The 16,933-nt window shown below is 45.2% G+C and overlaps 1 protein-coding gene across 1 annotated transcript; it reads right to left on the minus strand.

Annotated features, from left to right (window-relative positions):
* On the minus strand, nt 1-6,324 carry efhc1 (EF-hand domain (C-terminal) containing 1). Its single transcript, XM_033992124.2, has 10 exons — nt 6,249-6,324; nt 4,348-4,569; nt 3,972-4,259; nt 3,565-3,714; nt 3,096-3,288; nt 1,927-2,153; nt 1,238-1,378; nt 750-963; nt 354-497; nt 1-38 (listed from the first exon to the last, which is right to left on the minus strand). Exons 1-10 carry the CDS (start codon nt 6,312-6,314, stop codon nt 1-3), a joined length of 1,683 nt encoding a protein of 560 aa, XP_033848015.2. The 5' UTR covers nt 6,315-6,324.
* Between the last annotated feature and the right edge of the window lie 10,609 nt (nt 6,325-16,933).

Below are 16,933 nucleotides of genomic sequence, written 5' to 3' on the forward strand. Positions count from 1 at the left end.
TCAATTCAGAGATGAGGGTTCAACCACGGCATCTTCACCTATAGACAAACAAGAAGAAAAAAGTTCAATCACTTTTATTGAGTAGTTTTGATGAGATGATTCATTTTACTGTTTTAAACTCAGTAAGTGCAGTCTATAATAAAGTTGAATAAAGCTATACAGACAGTAGACACATGGCTAAAAAAATGTGTACCATTTGTTAATCGCAGTGGAAGAAAATTCAGTATATTTAATTAGGAATTATAAGGAAATAGTTGGTTTCTTTTTTCACAAATTTGGAAAAAAGAGAAATTGGGTATAAAAGTATTCAAACTAGATATAATTTTTAGTGTATTTTTGTTACTTAGGCCTACCGTGTTTCTCTATGGTGTATGTGTCCAGTCCAAACCTCCTCCTTAGAGAGTTGAGGATCTCTGTAGGCACCTGGCTCTGGATGGACTCCAGGTAAGTTAACACGTAGCGGTCAGCATCGGTCAGCACAAAGCGATGGCCGAACACTGGAAAACAAAATCGGATATATATCATATCAGAATATATCCTTCTATCTTTTATGCAAAATCAAATATCATTACAAAAGAAAACTGTCAACATTTTGTGTGTGCAATAACAAGGCTTGTATAACATTTCATACAGGCTTGTAGCTAGTGAAATTATAGTAATTATATTGCATTTCTTCTTAACTTAACTTCCAGTTTAACCCAGTGGAGTTTTAACATGTTGCCAGTTTTCAGATGTTTAATCCAGTTTACCCTCCACTGTGGAGCCGATAGCAAAGTCTGTGGGGGAATAGAATTGTGGATTCTCTGTGCTGGAATCAGGTTTGGGGATGCGTGTCTTTTCCAGGAACTTCCCTCCAATGATCCCACTGTTCCGGGAGGACTTCTCATAGATGCTGATCATGTCATTGGCCAGATAATAGGACAGGACAAATGTACGGTCCTCGTCTACTTCAAACTGAGATTCCTAAAATTATAAAAACAAAGCAGGCAAGAAATGGTATGCAGCCAGGATGTACCGGTAATCTTTTTGCTTGTTAGAAGCATTTATAACTAATATGTTTGGTAATGGCTACTTTAACCACAACAAGTTATTAGATAATAATAGACATGTATCTGTATGTAGAGAATACATGTCTTCTGTCCACTGTAAAATATATTCCTCAAGTTGCAGTCAAAATACTATTCAAAAAAGTACAATGCCCCTGTTTGCCTGAGCACACTGGTCCAGTTAGCCTCACCAATTTGGCCCGGTAGCGCAGCACTTTGTTGTTGTTTTCCAGCTGTTTGACTAGGTTCTTTTTGGGAGGCACTGGGACAAGGCTCAGGCAGTTCTGCAGAGAGTCCTCGAGGGTCCCAAAGCCATTATACGGGGGCACCTCCTGCAGCTGTAACAAATACACACATTTTTAACTATTAATACTTTTACAGTGAAGATGATCTGAAAGCTAAAAAAAACCCAAAAAAAAACAAACAACATCTGAGCCTGTGATACAAGCATTCATGTTTGAGTGACTGAAAAGCTGTTGGCTAACAGTAACTTTAATGTTGTTTGAAAGGGACTTGTTTAACAGTATAAATCAACACAGCAGAAGCAGTAGTAGTAGTAGGTAGTAGTAGTAGTTTAGGTTGTTGTTCAGTTATGGAAACTCATAAATAATGCACTTTGTTTTTTGTCTTATCTTAACCTGCCATTGAGGGGGCTCAGCACTTTGAGAACCACTCCTCTATGTCTGTCCTCAGATTTGAAGAAAACAAGTTGGATATTTATTTTAGTAATAACAATTGTAATTTTGATTAAACCACAATTACAACATTCATGTTGTTTTGATTTGGTTTGTGCTTTTTTAATTTTTACTCTGATCCACAATTACTATCATAATAAATAATACCTATAAGAATAGCCTTAAATTGCAGTGTTACTGCGTACCTTCTTCTTGTCTGCTGGCTGAGGTTCTTGGCGAGTCATTTCCACTGGATTAAGCTCCATGTCGGGGTAGTGGCTCTGGTAGTACTGTTGGGTGAAGTCATCGCAGTCACACAGGAGAAAGCATCTCCCCAGCATGGTTATCTTCTGCCCCAGCTGGAAGTCCCGTGGAGAGTAGTATTCCTCTACCTCATCTTTGGACACCTCCAGGACACAGGTGGGAAAGCTACCTGTGCAGAGAGGACACCATATTCATGAGCTGCATGAGGGAAAAGAATGCAATATCCAGTAACTATGTCTAATAATGCAGAAAGTAGTGACGGGTTTCACTTCCCTGTGACCTGGCGAGGCAAGTTCGGAAGTTTATTTGTATAGCACAATTCATCTTTCAAAGAAAGACATTAAAATCACAATACAAACAAAAATATTCACAAAAAAATCATCTAACTACCTGGAGACAAATGCATAGATAAGTCTCTCTAAGTCTGCTTTTGACAGTATACCTTTGATTTTTGCAATGTTTTTAGATGGTGATAAATTGCAAATGTTATTGATTTGATGTGGCTGTTAAAGTTCGAGTCTGAGTCCATTATTAACCCCCAGATTTCTTGCCTGATTTTGTTTTAGAGTGAGTGACTGAAGGTGATCACTGCCACATGTTGTGTCACGTTGCCACACTGTTTCTGCGGGCCAAAGACTATGACTTCAGTCTGGTCTGAGTGTAGCTGGAGAAAGTTGTTTTGCATCCACACACTGATCTGTTGGATGCAGTGGCAGAGTGACTCCACTGGTCTATATTCACCTGTTACCAGTGAGACATAGATCTGCATAGTTGTGGTGTATTGCTGTGTATTAACTGGCCTAACGGCAGCGTGTAGAGATTAAACAAAAGGGATCCCAGGATTGACCCTTGGGGCACCCCACAGGCCAGGCCAATGTGATCTGAGACATAGTTTCTAATTCCAAGAAAGTACTTCCTGTATTCTAGATAGGACTTGAACCAGTTTAGTGCAGCACCAGAGATGCCCACCCCGTTCTCTGGTCCCTGTAAGGGGAAGCTATGATCGACTGTCAAAAGCAGTATCTATGCCATTTTAGGACTCTTGACTAATCAAAAGATTAATAAATAATATTCTATACTGAGAGAGTTGTAGGACATAAGTGCATATTACTTATGTGTGTTTTGGTCTTCTTGGGCAGCCGCTGTCTCCGCATGAGGATGGGGAAAGGGTCTCGTCCGCTGTTGGACTCTTGCACCTCTCTGACCTCCACAGTGTCGTCCACCAGGTAGTAGTGAATGGTGACCGGGTGCGTGTCTCCAAAAAGAGACTGAGAGTCATCCCACAGCCCGAAGAAACGCAGCACCTGCAGGGAGAGAGAGTTGGGCTTTGGGCACTGGAAGGAGAACATGTAGCGTCAGTATGGGAAAGTGTGTGTTCAAAGTGTGTGTATTTATTTTGATTATTTTTATTTATTTAAACTTTCAGTGAAAAAATAGTATATGATATTGTTATTCCATTGTTTGATATATCATTATTTCATATTGTAGTCACGTTATTAGTTATTATATGGTGAAACTTAAGTAAAAGCGTTCCCCTAGCCTATGTTTTCTTTTCCTGGACTCCGGGGTGCAGCTGGTACCTTGCGGTCCATGGTGAGGAACTTGTTGGCTGGGTCACACTTGGAGGGCATGGTGAAGCACGGTATGGGTTTCGTGCGGTGTGTGGTGTATGGGTCTGAGGGCATGGACTCTGGAACATTTAGAATAATGCCTTCACTGGCCAGGAACTCCTGTATGAAATAAACAAGTAAGCCATTTTCTTCAGGTTAAGTGCCTGCAGTGTAAAACTGTGTTTATTTCCACAGTTTTGCTACAGCAAACATCAAGATTAGGATGTCTAAGTAGTTTAAAAACCCTGAATAAATTGTAGTATAGGACTTTCATTTTGTTGCATGAATGAAATGTAGCTACTCCAGATATTTTTATGGTGCAATACATAATATTATGTATAATAAATCATATATTTCTGTCTGTATTAACACTGTACCTTAGTAAAAGAGTCACAGTCTATGATGCGGTACTTGACTCCGTACACCTCCATGTCCATAGCCACATTCAAGTCAATCCAAGTGTAGTACTCTCCAAACTCGTTCTTAGGCAGCCGCTGGCGCTTGATGCGTTTGCCCTGCGGTATCCCAGAATTCTCCACGGCTGGCTCTATGATGCACATGGTGTCATCCTCCAGGAAGTAGTGAATGACCACAGAACGAATACGGTAGTGCTCTTCTGGAGAGTACAAGACATCCTCTGTGAAGTACGCATAGAAACGGAGCACCTGGAAGAAGAGAAAGGAGAGAATTTAGAGTGTAGGAAAAACAATCATACAGTTTTTGATCAGTCCTAGTACTGTAGGCATCCTGTACCTTCTTGTCCAGTGCCACATGGGCAGGGATAAAGTCCTCACACTGGCTAATGTCGTAGGTGTCGTAGGAGGCCTCATGTTCTTGTAAGGGTAGCTGGTTGAGCTCCTGTAGTCTGAGTTGAGCAGATAGGAGGGGACTCTGTCCGATGCCTATGGTGGGCCGGCGAGGTAGAGCATAGCCATTTTTATACCCCAGTGTCTGAGGCCGGTGAAAAGCTGGCTTCTGTGTTAGGACACAATCCATGGATGACAAAGTAGAAAAAATTATTGATATTCTGGTCTCAATATAATTCTAAGCTAAATAAAAAGTATAATTGTTGTAATTTTAGAAGCAGAATTGATCAATCCATACTCCCAAAAAGTAAAAAAGCTCAATAATAATTAAACTGTAGTAATGCTATGTGCAGGTTCAAAAGTTTAGGATTCCTAACACTGAAAGAATCTTGTCCTCTATAGTATAAAATTGCATTTATAGTTTAAAATTAAAACACCAAGCAGTGATACAGGGCCCTCGTAACCCTTGCGACCGTGGAAGGGCACACTTCAGTGGGAAAGCTGCCTATCAACTCTGGCTTCATATATCATTCAATATTTCTGGTGTCATGTAGAAAATAAAAGTTTCTAGCGCAAGAAAGCCATTTTTAAGAATAGAATTTTAAACCACACATCATTTTATCCAGGTCATCAAAATGCACAAACACTACATTGGGTTGGTCTGTATTCAATGGTGTTTGCTACAGATTACAGTTACAGATTTTGGACATCTGTATACTGTTTCTAGATTCAAAATGGCTGCTTTCACGTCAGTGATATGGTGTGGTCACCATAGACTTTTTTGCTTAGGATCACAGAAAGGGCGTGTGTTTCAAATTTCATTAGTCTACTACAAACTAAATTTACCTGTTCCATTATGACTTTGCAAAGGGCGCTGGAGAGCCATTTTTAAAGACAGAGGTTTAATTCACATCATTATGTCCAGATAATCAAAATACATGAATGATACCATGGATCCATCTGAATCTGAATCTGAATCTTTTTATACTTACAAAATGGCTGCTTCGTTAAGAGCTTGTATGACCAAATCCTGAGACTTATGTACATTTTTAATCAATTTTTCACCTGGGATATATCCTGATGATGCTGCCACAGTTTGGAGTCTGTCAGATCAAAACCCTAATGCAAGTTTATTAAAGATTTGACCCAATATGGCCGACATCCTGTGAGGTTTTGAGGTGGGATCATAATATATATTTTTTGTCCATCTTGGGATTCTCTAAGTATCTGCCCATGTACCTGTTTTCTGTGCGCACAATGAAAAAATAGGCTCTGGAACCTCCCATCTAATAATGTATTTTAATTTTCCAGAGGGCACCACTGGGCCATTCTGCAATGTAGATTCTTGGTGACGTTATGTAAAATCATTTTGAGTTATTCTTTAAGGAGGAGGCGCTATAGAGCCGTTGAAAAATCACCATGACCATACCCAACGTTTTATGTAAAATGTAACTGATAACCTTTAAACATGGGTTTTGCGTCTTTTTTCCAAGTTTAAAGTATGCTGAGGAAATCTGTTGCAGGAGTCAAAAGATTATGATGATTTTATCAATCCAGGGTTTGATCCAATATGGCCGACTCCCTGCTCCTCCACACAGGGCTCGTGCTCATTATAGCACCTATAGCTACAAGCTAACACTGAAGTAATGCACTTGCGACTAAAGGAATGCAGTGGCAAAACAAACTTTGCTGAAATGGTACCTTGTTATTATTATTATTATTTTTTTAATGTTTAAGCAAATCCACGATCTAGACATTTTAAAACAAATGACTAAACGTTTCTGTTTTTACATCTTAGCTTTTGCTTTTATGTTTGTTTGTTGTTGTTTTTTTTTCTTTCTTTCTTACTGTTACATCCTGAAAGCTGTATCCAGGCAAAAAAGGCAGGCCATGACTGTTCCAATTCCACGACATTTCTTCTTTTTCAAATATATTCTTCCCCTGAAATGTAGAGTGAAAGGACAGCTCTTCAGACAGCAGCGTGAGATGTTTAGAGGTTACCATGGAAACGTCGCGACAGCAGCCATCAAATTGTTTACGTTAAAATAAAATAATTAATCAAATAAAAAGCAATGCAATGAAAATATAAGTAAAATGTATGTATATATATTTTACTATATCAATACCACGACATGACCACTTTAAAATAACAATATTTGCTTTTAACGTAGCACATTGAACATACCTGATTAAGCCACGAGAGGGCGCTAATAAATACTAATACTAATACTACTACTGCTAATAATAATAATAATAATAATAATAATAATAATAATAATAATAATAATAATAATAATACCAATTATTGTCCATTAGCGCCCTCACAGTATGGCCTAACTAAACATATGTCATGATGTCAGTTTTCCCTGTCCTCCCGTGCTCTCTCCCCCTCCCCTACCTGTGTGTCTGGAGCTGGGTGGAGTGCCTGACTCCTCCCGTGCACACCTGGGGTGCATCAGCCTAATCACCACCACCTGCTGCTGAGTACAAGAAGGCTTGGCAGTCTACACTCGGTGCCAGACCGTCCGCGTGTAAAACGTGAATGTTTCTTGCTAAGCTTTGTTATATGGTACTTTCCGGCAAATGCTCATTTGGATTTATGCACCCTCCAGATTCCTGCCTCTACTCGCCCAGCTCCTGCCGCCACGTTCCAGTCCCGGTATCGCTTCCAGCTCGTCTTGTCTCCTGCTCGTCTCGTCTCCTGCTCGTCTCGTCTCCTGCTCGTCTCGTCTCCTGTCCGGTCCTGGTCTCCGGTTTGTCACCCGCTCCCCGCTCTGGTCTTCGTCTGATCCGCCTGCCCTGGTACCGCACCTGCTTCTATCCCCGTCCTGGTCCTGTCCTGCCCGCCTCTACCTGCACCGCACCCGCCTGACCCGTCTCCCGCTCCCCGGTTCCTGTACCTGCTCTTGTGACCTGTTTAAAGACTGCATTTTCACCGCTGTAAATAAACACTGTTAAAACTGCTCTGGTCTGCATCCTTTGGTCCTATCCGCACCGTTACGACAGAACGGTCTGGCCACTATGGACCAAGCAGGCTCAGATCCGGACCAGATGCGCCGCCTCACGCACTCTCACCCCGAGGCGGTGCTGGGTCAGCACGAACAATCCATTCGAACTCTATTGGAGCTAAATCAGACATTGTCCCAGCAGGTGGCACAGCTTAACCACCAGGTGGCCGCGCTCCTCGTCACCCCGCCTGCTGCAGCTGGAGCGCCACCATGCCTCCCGGAGCCGAGAGGCACGGATCCGGAGCCGTATGCTGGACAACCTCACCTCTGTCGCGGATTCCTGTTCCAGTGCGAGTTCATGTTCCAGCAATGCCCTTCTCGTTTCAGCTCGGGGGCCACCAAGATCCGATATATATGTGGATTACTCCGGGGCAGAGCTCTCCAGTGGGCAGAGGCGCGCCTAATGAAGACGTCTGTGGATAGCCTGGATTTTAATGAATTTGTGTCCACGTTTAAGCTGGTGTTTGACCACCCGCACTACCAGGACAATGCTGCCTCCCGGTTATTGACTCTCAGCCAGGGCTCCAGGACGGTAGCGGATTATTCCATTGAATTCTGGACACATGCGGCGGAGCTGGACTGGACGGACAGCGCGCTGCGGGCTGTGTTTGTGCGGGGCCTGAACGAGACTTTGAAAGATGAATTGGTTTCCCGGGACGAACCCCCCGACCTGCGGACCCTCATCTCCCTCACTCACCGTATAGACAACCGCCTACGGGCTCGTCGCCGAGAGAGACGCCGGTCACCGGTCCCGCCGGAGCCACGCGCTGCCCCGCCCCCGCCGGATGAGCCCATGCAACTCGACAGGACCCTTGTGTCGACCGAGGAGCGTCAACGGAGGCGTCGTCTGGCCGGGGCTTGCCTCTACTGCGGTGAGCGCGGACATTATGTGGTCACTTGCCCAGTTCGGCCAAAAGGGGGGGCCCACCAGTAGCACTGGGAGTACTGGTGGGCGAGCAACACATCCTGGACTCTTCTAATAGACTGCGGCTCAGCGCCACCCTGTGCGTTCGCACAGAGACCTTATGCGTTTCCGCCCTTATCGACTCCGGGGCTGAGAGGGACTTTATTGATGCCCAAGTCGCGGAGCAGCTCGGGGTCTACCTGGAGCCCCTCGAACGCCCCTTAAATGCCCAGGGGCTCAATGGACGTTTTCTGGGGCACATCACTCACATCACAGAACCTGTCACCGTGATTCTGTCCGGCAACCACCAAGAGAACCGTCAGTTTCATGTCCTGTCCTCCTCCGCTTCTCCTCTGGTCCTTGGTTACCCCTGGCTACGCGCCCACAACCCTGTTTTCGATTGGGCCAGGGGCGGAGTTTCGGGCTGGAGTCCCGATTGCCACGCCAAGTGCCTTCGGTCCGCCCTCCCTCCGGCCGGGAGGTCCGTTCCTGTCGCTGATCCGTCCCCAGACACCCCCAATCTGTCCTCGGTGCCTGCTGAATATCACGACCTGGGGGAGGTTTTTAGCAAGAGCAAGGCCCTCTCTTTACCGCCCCACCGTCCATATGACTGCGCCATTGACCTCCTGCCGGGTGCCCCACTACCATCTAGCAGGCTATATAACCTGTCTAAACCTGAACGCGAGTCAATGGAGGACTATATCCGTGGGTCCCTGGCTGCCGGAATCATCCGCCCGTCCACTTCACCCGTGGGAGCGGGGTTCTTCTTTGTGGCTAAGAAGGACAAATCCCTGCGGCCTTGCATTGATTACCGGGGTCTGAACAATATAACCGTAAAGAATAAATACCCGCTTCCCTTACTGGACTCGGCATTTACGCCCCTCCACGGTGCGACCATCTTCTCAAAGTTGGATTTGCGGAATGCGTACCACCTGGTGCGCATCAGGGAGGGAGACGAATGGAAGACGGCCTTCAAGACACCCCTGGGACATTTCGAATACTTGGTTATGCCCTTCGGTCTCACCAACGCCCCTGCCGTATTCCAAGCCCTCATCAACGATGTGCTCCGTGATTTCCTTAACCGATTCGTCTTTGTTTACTTGGATGACATCTTGATTTTCTCGCGGTCCCCCCAGGAGCATCATCAGCACGTTCGCCAGGTTCTCCAGCGCCTCCTCGAGAATAAACTGTTCGTGAAAGCTGAGAAATGCGAGTTTCACGCAGAGGAGGTCAGCTTTTTGGGCTTCATTGTGGGGCGGGGCCAAGTAAGAGCTGACCCTGAAAAGATCCAGGCTGTCACTGAGTGGCCCGTTCCTACCAGCCGGAGACAGCTCCAGAGATTTATCGGCTTTGCCAATTTTTATAGACGTTTCATCCGGGATTTTAGTAGGGTTATCTCGCCCTTAACTAAACTCACCTCTCCTGCTTTGCCGTTTGCCTGGTCTCCTGAGGCGCAGACAGCCTTCGAGAAGCTTAAGAGACTATTTACCTCCGCTCCCATCCTGCACCAGCCCGACCCTTCACGGCAATTCATCGTGGAGGTCGACGCCTCCGACTCGGGAGTGGGGGCCGTGCTTTCGCAGAGGTTCGACCCCCACAACCGCCTCTGTCCCTGCGCCTTCTTTTCCCGGCGATTGTCCTCGGCCGAGGTCAATTATGATGTGGGGGATCGGGAGCTCCTTGCCGTAAAGCTGGCCTTGGAGGAGTGGCGCCACTGGCTCGAAGGGGCGGAGCAACCATTCATCGTCTGGACCGACCATAAAAACTTGGAGTACATCCAGTCCGCCAGGCGCCTCAATCCCCGTCAAGCTCGTTGGTCCCTCTTCTTCAGCCGCTTCAACTTTCTCCTCACCTACCGCCCCGGATCTCGGAACGTCAAACCAGATGCCCTCTCCCGCCAGTTCGCCCTGGAGGATAGCCCGGTCACCGCAGAAACAATTATCCCCTCCTCGTGTGTGGTGGCCGCGGTCCATTGGGATATCGAGGACACCGTCCGAGAGGCCCAGACCAACGACCCCGACCCAGGTAACGGCCCTCCAGATAAACTGTTTGTTCCCGATTCTGTCCGGTCTCAGGTGCTCCAGTGGGTCCATGCCTCCCGTTTCGCCTGCCATCCTGGTGCCGGTCGCTCTCTCTCCCTCCTCAGGAGACGCTTCTGGTGGCCCACGATGGACACAGACACCCGGGCTTATGTCGCCGCCTGCCAGGTATGTGCTCGGGCCAAGGCCTCCCACTCACCCCCTTCTGGTCTCTTGCATCCTCTCCCAGTTCCTCGTCGCCCTTGGTCCCACATCGCCTTGGACTTCGTGACGGGCCTTCCCCCTTCCCAGGGGAACACGGTGGTTCTCACCATTGTGGACCGCTTCTCCAAGGCCGCCCATTTCGTTGCCCTGCCTAAGCTCCCCACAGCCAAAGAAACTGCCGACCAGCTGACCAGTCATGTCTTCCGACTCCACGGCATCCCGGTGGACATCGTGTCCGACAGAGGGACCCAATTCACCTCTCAGGTATGGCGGTCTTTCTGCGACAGTTTGGGGGCCACGGTTAGCCTCACGTCCGGGTTCCATCCACAATCTAATGGGCAGACGGAGCGGGCCAACCAAGACCTGGAGTCGGCCCTACGGTGCACAGCCTCCGCCAACCCCGCGACCTGGAGTACTCACCTACCCTGGATAGAGTACGCTCACAACTCCCTCGTGAGTTCCGCCACTGGTATGTCCCCCTTCGAGGCATCGCTGGGATATCAACCCCCTCTCTTTCCCACGGAGGAGAGGGACCTCGCCGTCCCGTCTGTTCAGCGCCATCTCCAGCGCTGTCGCCGGATCTGGAAGAAGGCCAGGGCGGCCCTTCTTCGGGCTGGAGCGCGCACTAAGGCGACGGCCGATCGCCACCGTGTCCCGGCGCCCGTATACCAACCTGGCCAGATGGTTTGGCTCTCCGCCAAGACGGTCCCGCTGAAGACGGACTCCCGTAAGCTGTCCCCCCGATTCCTGGGACCGTTTAAGATCATGAGGATCATAAATCCATCGGCGGTGCGCCTCCAGTTACCCCCGTCTCTCCGGATTCATCCGACCTTTCACGTCTCCCAGGTTAAACCAGTCCGGACCAGCGACCTGTGCCCTCCGGCCGATCCCCCACCGCCCGCCCGAGTCATTGACGGCCACCCGGCGTTCACCGTCCGCCGCCTGATTGACGTTCGTCGCCGTGGTAGGGGCCTCCAGTACCTCGTCGATTGGGAGGGTTACGGTCCGGAGGAGCGATCCTGGGTGCCCAGGGCACGCATCCTGGACCCCGACATGGTGAGAGACTTCCACCGCGCTCATCCTGACAAGCCTGGGGGTCCACCAGGAGGTGGACCTTAGGGGGGGGGTACTGTCATGATGTCAGTTTTCCCTGTCCTCCCGTGCTCTCTCCCCCTCCCCTACCTGTGTGTCTGGAGCTGGGTGGAGTGCCTGACTCCTCCCGTGCACACCTGGGGTGCATCAGCCTAATCACCACCACCTGCTGCTGAGTACAAGAAGGCTTGGCAGTCTACACTCGGTGCCAGACCGTCCGCGTGTAAAACGTGAATGTTTCTTGCTAAGCTTTGTTATATGGTACTTTCCGGCAAATGCTCATTTGGATTTATGCACCCTCCAGATTCCTGCCTCTACTCGCCCAGCTCCTGCCGCCACGTTCCAGTCCCGGTATCGCTTCCAGCTCGTCTTGTCTCCTGCTCGTCTCGTCTCCTGCTCGTCTCGTCTCCTGCTCGTCTCGTCTCCTGTCCGGTCCTGGTCTCCGGTTTGTCACCCGCTCCCCGCTCTGGTCTTCGTCTGATCCGCCTGCCCTGGTACCGCACCTGCTTCTATCCCCGTCCTGGTCCTGTCCTGCCCGCCTCTACCTGCACCGCACCCGCCTGACCCGTCTCCCGCTCCCCGGTTCCTGTACCTGCTCTTGTGACCTGTTTAAAGACTGCATTTTCACCGCTGTAAATAAACACTGTTAAAACTGCTCTGGTCTGCATCCTTTGGTCCTATCCGCACCGTTACGACAACATAATATGATTAGTAAAGCTCTAATACCATGTTCAAGTTTAAAAAGATAGACATAAACCTATTTATATAATTAAATTCAGACAATTAAAACAAGTGGCTATGTCCATTCTAACTTTTGTAGATGGTTCTGTTATTGTATATAGTATAAATACCCTACTTGGTAAAGTCAATATCTATATCCTCTTGGTCCATTGAAAAAGAAATGTGAGAATTAAGACATCTCTGGACCTACATTTTCTATAGTTGTGAATAGTAGAGCTTTGGGCACTTACACTTTTATTTGCGCAGGATTTTGTCTGTGGTATTTTTTTTAATAGCGTCCATTTGTATAAAGAATGTAACATATAACTATACTGAAAAGCAAGACATAGTCTGGTAAGATATGTTGAGTCTGAACTGCGAACATTTTCCGTAGTCACCTATCTTACAAACCATGACCCACCTACCCAGAGAAATTGCTTTGCTCAATGGCTGCAATTTCACTTCCCCATTAACTGATTAAAGTTGTTTTTCTTCACATCAGTACACAGCCTGGAGGATGCATTGAATGACATCAGGACACTCAACTCAAGGGCCTAAAATCACATTATGTCATTGTTTCTATTTGAGACAATACAATTACAGGTACTTGGGATTTTGGAAATGATTAGTTAAGAAAGATAATTGGCCATAATAATCCCACTATTATTGAATTTACAGATAATAAACATTACTGTGCAAGTGCCTTTAGATTTAGGTCTATTCAAGTATCTTTTCAAACAACTTGACATTTTGAAATAAAAATTCATATTTCACAACTTTTATCCCATGTTTACTTAAAATTGTTATGGCTATATGGTTAACAGAAAATAAATCAAATAATTTATTATCCAAACCTTTGTCCTAGTTTCAAGTTCTGTGAGTTCAAATAACTTTTCAAAATTTTACTACTTCTTCTACTATTCGTAGCATCTTTGTAAACTATCCACATATGTGCTATGCATTTTACCTCATTGCACCACTCGATGTTGGCATGACAACAAAGTGTTTGGCACAGGATAAAGGGTATGAATATGTCTATAATAAAAACAAAGGACATGTAATCATGTTTGGAGCTGATGAGCAGGGCGCAGTCATCACCAGGAGAGCTGGCTGAGGGCTCTTGAGCACACGACTGCAGCTGGAAGACCAAAGAGAGAGGCCATTTAAATTAGCGTTGCGCACATTCAGCCACGGATGGCGTGTTTATTCATTCTAAAATACATTCATGAATTCACAGTCTAACATAGAGAAGTAAGCCTATATTAATGTTGTTAAAGAAAAAGCTACATGTCAAAATGAAACATGTACTATAATTGCAACCAAGCAAATGATCGCCTGCAGCTAGTCTTAGGCTGGTTCAGAGTCAAGCACTGATAGAAAGATGTTTCACTTCAGATATGAATACGATACTTGGATTCTGAATATCGATGCCTGATATCAACCAGTATTTGTTAGGGAGTCATTCTTTTAAACAGTAGTGCATATCCAATCAGATCCAAAAATATAATTTCTATATGTAACTGCAAAACCAGTTAATAAACTACAGTGCAAACTGCACTGAAAATAACATCAACATGACAAAAAACATTAAACATCGCATGACTAATTTCAGCTGCCTGCCTGACTCGATAAAGTCATGTGTCACAATCAAAGGCTTTAAGATTGACCGAAAAAGCATTTAAAAAGCACCCAAAGCCATAACCATATGGTTTCAATCTCTTCAAGTTCTAGACTCCAGTGGTTCAGGCTCTGTATGTATGAATGTGTGTGTGTCTCAGTGTATGGAAAGGTGTGGTAGTTTTAATGTATGTATACTTTTTGTGTTTTAACACTCTAACTCTGGCACAATGTCCTTTTTATATATGATAATAATAATAATAATAATAATAATAATAATAATAATAATAATAATAATAATAATAATAATAATAATAATAATATTATTAATAATAATAATAATAATAATACTTGTGACAAAGTAGGCCTATGTCCCCTTTAATATTACCATCATTTTGTTTATTCACAGGTTTGTTCATTTTCAACATTTTTTCAACATATAACTAATCAGAACTATCCCGGTTTTGTTTTGTTTTATAATTAGTTTACCTTCTAATTTAATCACCACACACACTTGTTACTTTAAAGATATTTTATTTGGTTAAATGTAGTGAATTCAGTTATATTGTCAATTCAGTTTAATACATTTATCCACTTACCTGACTCATCACATGGTCCAGACACAGAGGGGGCGTGCCCCATGTTGCCATGTTTATAGGCCTGGGTGTGGTCGTGGGCCGGACCATGTGGAGGGGAGAAGTGGGTTAAGTTTGTTTGTTTCTTTTGTTTCAATGTTTTAAGTGTTTATAGAGGTACAGTGAAAGCTATACCCACCACCTGTGAAGAATACGATGTATACCGGGGGAGGTGCTTCATGTGTGTTGCCATTTAGACAATAGGGGAGACATCAGTATAGCCAGGGTACACGTGGGTTTTTCTCTTTAGTTTCTTGGTTTCTGTTGCTTTGTTAAGTTGAGCACAGTACATTTTTTGTAAATATGTATTATTTTTGGTCCACATTTTACCAGGGTGCTTGAAATAAATTTTGGCAATTTTGTCTGCCTCCTCCTTTGACCACGACGTGCCTGCTTCCCCACAGTAATAATCATAAATAATATTTTTTGAATTTTAATAGCTAATCAATAGACCCTATAGACTCGTAACCAATTAATGTGTTCCAGCTTCCTGCTATATATGCAACATTTTGAGGACTTTTTCCCATTCAAAATTTTTTATAAACCCATGGATATACTGAACCAAAACCAAATCCAGTATTTATGAATTAATTAACCAAATGGTGCGTCTTTGATTATGACTACTGCGTGTTTTCCATCTTCAATCTGTAAAACACCGGCACGTTTGCAAATAGTTAAATCATTATGACTAAAATAGACAGGCTATTACATTTGTTTAAATAAGTATGAGCTGCAGCTGTTGACAGATGCCTTTGTCTTAGAGTGATTGGTTAAGAGATACTAACAGTGGTGTTTGTGATGTGATATGACAGACTCTGCTGTCAGTGAGTCATGGTGGATTTGGGAGAAGCACGGGGCATATTAATAATTACCTGGTCTTCTGTTAGAGTTGATTTCCAAGCATCCAGAGACACAATAATCAGAAATCAGTGTAAAATCAGTTATATGATTTTAGTCAAGTTAATTCAAAACGATGGAAGACAGTTACTGTCCTCTCTCTTAGTCTACAGCTACAGATGTAGATGAGAATGTGACAAATTTTTCATCTTATCTAAATTAGGTTGTGGGTTAAATAGGGTCAGTTCATTGCGTCTATTAGTGCCCACACATACTATTTTCTGCCCAGCAGATTCTATTTAAGGACTACCTAAAGACAAGTTAATCTTTTAGAGAACAACAACACACACAAGGGAAAATAAAAACATCTACAATTATTTAACAAAAGTAGTGCTGTACACTGAACATGGGGTATAGCCTAGTGAATCTTTTGTATTGTTAATGATTCTGATTAAAATGTGTGTTTACTTGAACACACATATCCAGGAGGGGGCATTAGGGCTCTGAAGCAAGTTCTCAGGTCTAAGCTGGGATTAGCAGAGCAGGCTTGTGTGCGGCAAAAGGATTTCTCTTTTAACCTTCTGCCTCAGGGTGATGCTTAGGAGGAATGGCCCAGGCCTGAGAAAGAGTAGTCTGCTATACCACATTTTAACCACATGTACAGTATCTTACCTTAACCTCTTCCTTTCTATCAATTCTCTTCCATATAATGGAAGAGGATTCCATATATATTCCATATAATGCCTAATTGTAGACTTACTTGGTAAGTTATACATTAGACTTGGAGGCTGTAGGCCTATACGAGGCTATGCCAGTGGCTTTAGCAGGTGCCCATGTTCAAATAACCTAAATCAATATAAGCAAGATAAACCTACATCTTCTGGTGCAGTGGATGGTGTGTTGTAGGAGTTCATACAAATATGTCTTTGTATGTGATACATCTTAGAAGTGAATGTGCCTGGCTGCTCGGTCCGACCTGGGCGCACTGCTGGAGCCAGTACTGGAGCATCAGTGGAGCATCAGTGGAGCATCAGAGGAGCATCAGAGGAGCCAGTGCTGGAGCATCAGTGGAGCATCAGTGGAGCATCAGAGGAGCATCAGAGGAGCCAGTGCTGGAGCATCAGTGGAGCATCAGAGGAGCATCAGAGGAGCCAGTGCTGGAGCATCAGTGGAGCATCAGTGGAGCATCAGTGGAGCATCAGTGGAGCATCAGAGGAGCCAGTGCTGGAGCATCAGTGCTGGAGCATCAGTGCTGGAGCATCAGTGGAGCATCAGTGTATCAGAGCGGTCCGTGGCTCCTCCCCCTGCCTCCCGGACCGTCCGCTCCTATTCAGTTCATCCTGAGCAGCCCACAGCTATGGTTCGTTTCCCGGGCCTTTTCAGTGAGCCTTTTCAGTGAGCCTGTGCGCGGATAAAAGGATGACTTTATATTTGGGATATTCTAATATTTGGCTCTGGACGATGGCGTTGAACGGGA

Source organism: Periophthalmus magnuspinnatus, chromosome 4 (genome assembly GCF_009829125.3).
Source record: "Periophthalmus magnuspinnatus isolate fPerMag1 chromosome 4, fPerMag1.2.pri, whole genome shotgun sequence".
Classification (NCBI taxonomy): Eukaryota; Metazoa; Chordata; class Actinopteri; order Gobiiformes; family Gobiidae; genus Periophthalmus; species Periophthalmus magnuspinnatus.

What these genes read in the sequence shown, in the direction of transcription:
- efhc1 (XM_033992124.2), bottom strand. Translation starts at nt 6,314, where the DNA reads ATGTCGTGGAATTGGAACAGTCATGGCCTGCCTTTTTTGCCTGGATAC. An exon ending in ACAGCTTTCAGGATGTAACA is followed by an intron (nt 4,570 to 6,248) that starts GTAAGAAAGAAA and finishes GTCCTAACACAG; the next exon opens with AAGCCAGCTTTTCACCGGCC. An exon ending in ATACACCATAGAGAAACACG is followed by an intron (nt 39 to 353) that starts GTAGGCCTAAGT and finishes GTTTGTCTATAG; the next exon opens with GTGAAGATGCCGTGGTTGAA.